At 46.8% G+C, this 9,074-nt stretch overlaps 1 protein-coding gene across 1 annotated transcript in view; it reads right to left on the reverse strand.

Moving 5' to 3' along the window:
- The window catches only part of DNAH10 (dynein, axonemal, heavy chain 10), a 119,470-nt gene that overhangs the window by 56,086 nt on the left and 54,310 nt on the right, over positions 1-9,074 (reverse strand). Inside the window, exons 36-39 of the mRNA XM_006894627.1 lie at positions 4,543-4,678; positions 3,723-3,845; positions 1,371-1,505; positions 321-537 (exon numbers count right to left, since the gene is read on the reverse strand). Of these exons, the coding sequence (XP_006894689.1) occupies positions 321-537; positions 1,371-1,505; positions 3,723-3,845; positions 4,543-4,678 (611 nt within the window). The remainder of the gene's footprint in view (positions 1-320; positions 538-1,370; positions 1,506-3,722; positions 3,846-4,542; positions 4,679-9,074) is intronic.

Below are 9,074 nucleotides of genomic sequence, written 5' to 3' on the forward strand. Positions count from 1 at the left end.
ACTGAGACGGTGCACTGTGGTGTCTATGACAGCAGCACTGGGTGACTGAGATGGTGCACTGTGGTGTCTATGACAGCAGCACTGGGTGACTGAGACAGTGCACTGTGGTGTGTGTGTGTGACAGCAGCACTGGGTGACTGAGACGGTGCACTGTGGTGTGTGTGTGTGACAGCAGCACTGGGTGACTGAGACAGTGCACTGTGGTGTCTGTGACAGCAGCTCTAGGAAACTGAAACCAGATAATGCACATGGCTTGTTTTACTGCAATACTACTTTACTGTGGTGGTCTAACCCCAAGGCCCTGTGATCTCGGGGCCTACCTGGCAGCTCCCCGGGTTTGGCCCAGACTCCTTCTGTGTCAATCGTCGGCATTGAAGCCAGGTGTTTTACGCAGTCGTCAAACATCCCCCTGCCCTGCTCCAGCAGACAGGCCCCCAGAGAGCAGTACAGCGCCTCCAGGAAGCAGCACTCCAGAAAGTCGGGGTCTTCTATCTCTCCCTCGAGCAGCGCGTCCAGCATCTTGGTTAACTGGGTTACCTGGTGCACAGAAAAAAACACCTGGCTGAGCTCACAAGACACCACACAACGGGGACACCTCCAGGAGCAAGTCCTGGCATCCCAGACCCCAGAGAGACGGGAACTCTAAGAAGCAAACCCCAAACCCGGTGCTATCACATCGATTCCCGCTCACGGGGACGCCCGTGTATGCAGAGTACGGCTGTGCTCCTGGAGTGTCCAGTGGCCGTGAGCTTTTGGACGCAGGGCACCAGGCCCGCCCTCTGAGGCACCTCTGGGCGTGCTGGACCAGGGAAGCTCTACTTGAGCCACCGCTTCGGCTCAGAGCGGACAGCCTGACGAGCCTTCCCACAGAGACGCAGGGAAGGGCCGCACAGTCCTTCATCATGACCTGCAGAACGGCAGCGTGCAGATCTGCCATCTCTGCTCCTGTTGAAAGCCCACCGTAGGTCTACTGCTGGGGGAGAAGTTCTTCAGGTCACGGCATTTCCAATGGGTTCATCTGCATGTGAAAGCTGGGACTGGCCTCGATTCCATTATACAAAGCATGAGGAGGGCTGGAGAACGGACACCTCTCAACGGTGGTGTTGGCTAGAGGATGGGGCTGCCCAGGGGCTCTGGGGGAGCAGACTGTCTAAAAGGTGCAGCCGGAGTGCTCCTCAGAAGAGAGAGGAGGGGGGCTGCATCTCACACACTTCGGCATCTTTATAAGGAGGGGCCAGGCCTTGGGAACGGCCCTTGTGCCTGGTAAATAGAGGGTCAGTGACTAAGAGGACGCCGGTCAGCTTGGGTCGCTGCACATCGAGGATGACTCGGCGGCTCCCGCAGCTGCAGCAGCCGGGGTGCTTTCTTACCATGTTGAGGTCCGTCTGAGGAACTATGGTCTTGAGTCTCTCTCCTTGCTTCCCATCCACTAATCCTTCCACTATCATATCGATGAGGTAGGGCACGTACTTCTCAAAGAGCTGCTGCAAGTCGCCTTGCTCTGTCTGTGAAGAGAGTGAGTTCCCAAGGCGTTTCAACGGCTCATGGAGTCGTCCAGGCAGTGGGTAACCCCTGATCATAAGGCCTCATCTTTGGATTTGCCTTTGGAGACTAAGGTGCGTCTGATACAGGCCATGATCTTTGCAATCACTTGTTATACATCAGAGAGTTGAACAATGACTAGGGAGGACAGAAGGAGAATTGATGCCTTTGAGCTGCAGTGCTGGAGAAAAGTATTGAATGTACCATGGACCGCTAAGAGAACAAACAGGTTCATCCTGGAAAGGGTGAAGCCGGACTGCTCCTTGAAGACAAGGATTCTGAGGCTCCGTCTAACATACTTTGGACATGTTGCAAGGTGGGACCAGCCCTTGGAGAAGGACGTCATGCTTGGGAGGGTGGAGGGACAGCACAGGAGAGGAAGACTCTCTATGAGGTGCTTCAATTCAGTCACTGGGGTAATTGGGGTGGGTGTGCCAGAGACAGTGAGATTGGCACAGGACAGAGCAGGGTTTAGGGCTGTAGTACACAGGGTCGCTATGAGTCACAAGTGACTCGACAGCATATAACAACAATGCATACTCATTTCTCTAGGAAGCATTTCCATTCATGCCCTGGGAGGGGAAAGGTGGTATAATAGAACCCATCTGACAACAGTGGGACTGGTCACCATAATGTCTCAGTGACAGGGCCACAGCCACCTGGCAGAATGTGAGAGGCAGTGAAAGGGCTCTGCTGATTGGCGACAGCAGGGGTCACGTGAGCCCTCATGTGACCACTGCCATTGAGTTGATCTGGCTTCACCGTGACCTGACAGGAGAGAGACCTGCCTGTAGGATTTCAGAGGCTCGAATCCCGGTGGAAGCAAACAGCCTTATCTTTCTCCTAAGGAGTGCACAGTGAGTTTGAACCTCTGAACTGTTGACTAGAAACTCAGTGTTTAATGCCCCATGCCACCAGGGTTCCTCCTGTATGATTGTGCCCCAAACAGTCTTATCTTCTCTTTGTGCCCTGGTTTCCAACCCCCTCACCCCACCAGCTTAATCGCCTTGTAGAGGACACTGGTGTGGTGGCCTGAGAGTGGTCAAGCCATCATCTTGCACAAGGAACTGTTTCATTCATCTCCATGCCTTTCACTGAAGCCTACTGTTGGAGAAGACAGACTTTCTAGCAGCCAGATGACCTCCCATCACATGACTAGGGGTCTACCCTTTCCACGTTGTCCTCAACTTAGGGAGCAATGTGGGGGCCACACATCTCTCAATTGCTGGTTCTGTCCAGACAGGGGCTCGAAAACTATGTTCTGAGATACAGCTGGTCTGCCATCTGTTTTTGTAAAATAAAGTTTTCCTATCAATAAACAAATGGATAGAGAAGCTCTGTTATATTCACACAATGGAATACTATGCAGCATTGAAAAACAAGGAATTAATCAAATATTATGAAAAATGGGTGACCCTGGAGGACATTATGCTGAGTGAAATACCTCAGTCACGAAAGGACAAATATTGCATAGGGCCACTGTTGTAAAACGGAACTGACATCAGGGTTGAGGGAAGACAGAGAACGAGGTGAAGAATGATGTATACTGCATTGAAACAGATGAGGGAGAGAACTGTTTAAAAGGGTTATATGATTAGGTATTATTGTCATAACAGGAGTCAGAATGAAGGCTGCACAGTGAAGTGGACTTGGGGGGAGGGACTGCATAACAACGAAAGAATTTTTCTTTTTCTTTTCAAGGAGAAGCGGTACTGGAGGGGAAGGGTGGGCAAGGAGAAAAGTGCAACGATGAATGACTGGAAACCCTAAGTCTCTGTAAACTTTCATTAAAATTAATTTTAAAAGATTAAATAAAGTTTTATTGGTACCCAGGTCTGTGCATTCAATTCTATATTGTTTATGACTGCTTTTATAACAATGGTACAGTTAGACAGACACAGAATCAATCACCTCGCTCACAAAGCCTGAAATGCTTAATCTTTGCCCTTTTACAGAGATTCCCTAGTCCCCGGCCTAGGCCCTGAAAATCATGACTAGCCCGTCTGTTAAGAATGATACAGAAATATTATGATTTCCACGTTTTTAATCCACCATATGGGCAACTATGCTTGTTCAGGTTCATGAAGAGATAAAGGTCATTGCCTCCAATTGCAAACATCCCTCTGGATTCTATGCACCCAGCCACCCAAGTCAGGATTCACTTTAGAAATCATTCTCACCTTGTTTTGTATTTTATTAACCCATTTTTTCCAATAGGGTTCGTACTTCAAGTTTTTAGGATCCACATACACCATCCCGCATCGTGACACGGTTGCGGGAGAGGCATACTGTAAATCTCCAACCTAGAAAAAGAAAATCAATCATTTCTACAGCTTGTTTGGTTAGGGAACTTGTTTTTTCCCCAACTGTATGGAATTTAAGTCGTCGTGGACTAAGATCGCTTTCCTGAGAGACTCCTAATTGAGAACTTAGGTTTGTCCTCAAAGATTATACATTCATGATATCACACCTTTTTTTTAGCTTTTTCTTCCTATAAAATTAATATGAAAAATGAATATAATGTAGGATCTCTGGCAAAACCAGTAAAATATAAAGAAAGCCAATGATTAGAAATCCCACCACACAAAATGGAACAAGCAGGATGGTTCGCACCCTGTAAAGACTGTCACCATGTCACCGAGAAAGTTAATGCAGAAATTGGTGACTAGGGACCTAAACTGCTGTGTGATTTAAAACCTCTGAAAATTCACTGGAGGGTCAGCTGTGGGTAAGTTCCAACTCGACAGCATATAATAATAACATTTATTACTACTTCAGCCAGACCCACTGCTGTCATTTCTGACTCATGGAGACCCTACCCTGTAGGACAGAGCCAGTCCCACCTTACCCTAAGGGGTAACTAGTGAGATTGAACATCTGACCTTTCGGCTAAGAGCCCAAGAGGTAACCCACTGCAGTACAGGGGTCCCGTTCCTTGGACAGACATGTAAAGTATCAAATGAAAAGCTTGCCTTGACAGTTCACTTTCCTACTACTTGCCTCAAAGAGCAGAGCACAGTGGGCTTGAAGCCGGATTCGCTCCCCGTTGGCCAGCGTCAGCAGTTTGTTGTCGTCCATGACAGAGTTCATGTTCTCCACCCACAGAGCGTCCACGTCACCATCAAATAAGATGTACCTGTGGCCAGCAGAGAACGGTGAGAGCCGCCAGCTCCAAGCCCCCGGGTCCTGGTGCCCAGAGGCCGGAAGGCATCTCACCTGGCCCAGACCTCAGCCCCGCCTGGGGTCTATATACCTCCTGTTGCTTTGCTTTTGATGATACGAAGCCATTTTAATTAGCAATTTAAAATAAAATCAATAAAGTAAACTATCAGGACATCAGCATAAATCTCTGGACAAAGGATCTGGTGGGCTATGAATGTTCTTGTTGTTCTTGTTCTTGTTATTGGGTGCAGTCAAGCTGCCTATGGCTGAGGTCGATTCTGTGAACAGCTCTGCACCCTGCCCCGCTGCACGCCCCATCGTGGCTGGCCTCACACTCACCGTCACGCTCACGAACATCGTTGGAGTCACTGGTTCAACTCTCTGGTTGGCTTGGTCTTTCTCTCTCTTGTCAACCCTCTATCTTTCCCTTCATGATTTCTTTTTCCAAGAACAGGCCTATTCTGAATATATACCCAAAGTATATACCACTAACAAAGAAGTTAAAATGTCTTTTTCTTTTTAAAAATATTCTTTTTACTGTGATTTGAGTGAAAGTCTACAAAGCCTATTGGCCTTTTACGCCATCATTCATAGATATTTTGTTTTATTGCCGCATTATTTACAAAAGCAAAGAGAGAGAAAGAAGTCAAGCATCCATCAGTGGATGGTGGGTTGAAGAAAGGATGGCAGCCTCACACAGTGGAGCCCATACCACCACCAGAGGATGATAAAAAACTCACAAAGCACAGCGTTACATAGATGGATGCAGAGGACATGAGTGCAGGAAGTCACCAGAGAAGGGCAAATGTTATATAAGAGCAGTGTTTTTAAAAGTTAATGTTTCCTACACATAGAGAATCATTTCTGGATACTTAGCACAGTTGGGAAGGGGGAGAGAGGTGACAGACACATATTAAGATTGTTGTTGTTGTTGAATGCTGTCAAGTCAAACACCACTCATAGTGACTCTATGAACAAAAGACCTAATGCCTTTCCATAACTGTCGTCATTTCTCCAAGTTCAGAGAGTTTCCAGAGGCTTTTGGTTTAGGAAGTGGATGCCGCTCCTGCTTCCAAACCTGTTTTACAAATGGGAGCTCCACCCAACACTGTCCACATTGGGAAACCATTCCGGTATTCGCTACCCCAATGGCACAAGGTTCAGCATCACAGCAAACCCACGTTATGTCATTACAGCACGTTGACAAAGAAGGATGTACAAGGTGGAAGAGTGTTCCTCCAGGTACAACAGCACTAGTTTCACTTAGCAGTGGTTAAGTGTCATCAAGTCGAACACGACCGAGAGTAAGTTTTGCACTTTGTTCTATGATTAACCACATTTCTGTACAGAACTCTTGTTCTATAACTACCATAATTTCTGTACATTTATAGACTTTAGAGAGTTTGTAGAGTTTAGGGAGTTTGGAGAGTTTCCAGAGGCATCTAGTATAGGAATTGGAAGCCACTCCTGCTTCCCAGCATAAATCAGTCTGGAAGCTCATCCACACATTGTACTTAATGGTTTAACATTATGGTATTTGACAAGACAACAGAACAGTGTACAGCATCACAGCAACACCAAGTTGTTCAGTTCAGCAAACAAACAAAAGATTGCTGTGTCATTCAAGACAGAGGGAGAAAAAGGTACATTCAATAAGGTGACACTATTTAATATTCTAAAATTAAGCACAGTATTGGTTACTCATAGGACATTGAAGAATGAGAAGACAGCATGAAAAATCTGGATTTCCCGCTTCGATGGTTCACTTGAAGGTCTGGTAGTGCAGATCTGTACCCCACATGGGAACAATATGCAGAAGTTGGGGGGTGCTGCCCCATTGGAAACAGGGGGTGCGCTGCCGAGAGCATTCTGGTCCACCCCACCCCACTCTGTCAACCCAGTGCCACGTGTCAGCGGCCATTCAGCATGGATTCTGCCACTCTAGATTTCTTATGGCAAAGTCAAGAGGGACAGCAAGTATTCTGAGGAGGTACCCAGAGGGCCTGACCCACTTCACTCTTCTCTGTTTACCCAGGGACCCCGGAAACCCCCAAGTTGATGGCCTTCATCTGTCCTGACTGCCCGTCTTCATGTCTTCCTTGTCTCCAGATGGTCCTGAAGTCAACCATCCACTTCAGTGAGTCACAGCACAGCAAAGCCCTTGTCCATGTAAGACACAGAGGAAACTTTGCTCATTAGCTGTGCTTCCATATTTCTTCCAATGAACTCACTGGGCTAAGCCATCAGCTTCTTTGCAGTGATTAACATTTTGGTTTATTGCCCACCAATAACTTTTTCCTCTTTTTAACTTTTCCTTTTTAAATAATTTCACACTTATATAAGAGTTAAAGCAATAGGATAATATGAAGAACCCACATCTGCCTTTCACCCAAATTCTCTAATTGCTTCTTCTTCCACCTTTGAGGACTCTCTCTCTCTTTATTCTCAGAATTATTTGAGAGTAAGGAGCACTATAATGTCCCTGTATTCCTAATTATATCAGGACACATTTCCTAAAAGTAATCTCCACCTTACATAACTCTAGAACAATGGTCAAATTTAGGAGATGTAGCGTCAGTGTGGTCCTATCATCTAACACACAGTCCATACTCAAGTAGTCCTAAGATTTCCTAAGAATTGGAGATCATGTTGTCAAATGTGCTAAGAAAACATGTTTCCACTTTATAACTCTCGTGGGAATAGTACATTCAAGCTACAGCAGCAATAATAGATGGCAGAAGCCACTGTGTGGAGGGTTGATAAGAAATGGGCAATTCAGGGTGTGTCCTCATAGATTGGCTATCAGTTTCAAAGAAGATGACATCAACTTAATCGATGCTCTCGCCAACTGCAGGGCAAGACAATTGAAGACACACGCAGGGATGACAGGGCGTCACCACTGTGATGCTGTTGCCATGGCTGCAGAGGGCTCTGGCCGTGAGGGAGCACCAGGCACACCCAGAGTGAGGACGATCAAGGGATCAGCTAGTCTGGACTCCTCCCCATAGCCAAGGCCATGAAGGTAAAGAAAGTCTATGCACACCCATGTTTATGGCAGCTTTGTTCACAATAGCAAGGAGTTGGAAACAACCTAAGTGCCCATCAATAAACCAATGGCTAGAGAAGCTGTGGTATATTCACACAATGGAATACTATACTGCATTGAAAAACAAGGAACTCATGCAATATTATGAAAAATGGGTGACCCTGGAGGACATTATGCTGAGAGAAATATCTCAGTCACGAAAGGACAAATATTGCATAGGGCCACTGTTGTAAAACGGGACTGACATCAGGGTTGAGGGAGAACAGAAAAGGAGGGGAGGAATGATGTATACTGCATTGAAACAGATGAGGAAGAGATCTGTTTAAAAGGAATATATGAATGGGTACTCTTTTCATTACAAAAATCCAGAGTGAGGGCTGCGTAGTGGAGTGGACTTGGGGGGAGGGATTGCATCACAATGAAAGAGTTTTTCTTTTTCTTTTCAAGGAGAACAGAGAATTAGGGGAGAGGGGGTGGGCAGGGAGAAAAGTGCAACAATGAATGTCTGGAAACCCTAAGTCTCTGTAAACGTTCATAAAAATTATTTTTAAAAATAATTAATAAAAAAAGAAAGAAAGTGTAAGGGGTTTCTCATGATTCAAGGCCACTGTCAAGGGCTGGGCTGTCTCCAAAAATATGTGTCACAGCTGGGCCATGAACCTCAGGGGTATGGCAGTTACACAATGTTGCAATCATACCTCTTCATGTGACGGGAAATGATCGGAAAATCTGCTGTGCCTTTCTAGTCCTGGCTCTGGACACAGCCACTGTCATGATGGTGATACCCCCCAAAAAGAACCAGATTGCCGTATATGAAGTCCTTTTTAAGGAGGGGATGATGGCCAAGAAGGATGTCCACATGGCCAAGCACCCTGAACTGGCAGACAAAAATGTGCCCAACCTTCATGTCATGAAGGCCATGCAGAGTCTCAAGTCACGAGGTTATGTGAAGGAACAGTTTGCCTGGAGACATTTCTGCTGGGGTCTTACCAACAAGGGTATCCAATATCCACGTGATTACCTCCACCTGCCCCCTGACATTGTGCCCAGCACCTTGCACCACCGCCGTCCTGGGACTGGCAGGCCGTGACCTAAAGGTCTGGAAGGTGATCGACCTGCAAGATCGACTCAAGGGGAAGCTGACAGAGACACAGACAAACGGAGCACAGGGCCTCCTGGTGCCGACAAGAAAGCTGAGGCTGGGCCGGGTCAGCAGCTGAATTCCAGTTTAAAGGCGGATTCGGTAGTGGATGTGGTCAGCCACCTCAGTGAAGTTGGAGGGGAGTGTTTTGTGTTGAATAAACATGTAGCCAGAAAAAGAAAG

The sequence above is a fragment of the Elephantulus edwardii genome, unplaced genomic scaffold (assembly GCF_000299155.1).
Source record: "Elephantulus edwardii isolate Elephantulus edwardi_28Jun2011 unplaced genomic scaffold, EleEdw1.0 scaffold00148, whole genome shotgun sequence".
NCBI lineage: Eukaryota > Metazoa > Chordata > Mammalia > Macroscelidea > Macroscelididae > Elephantulus > Elephantulus edwardii.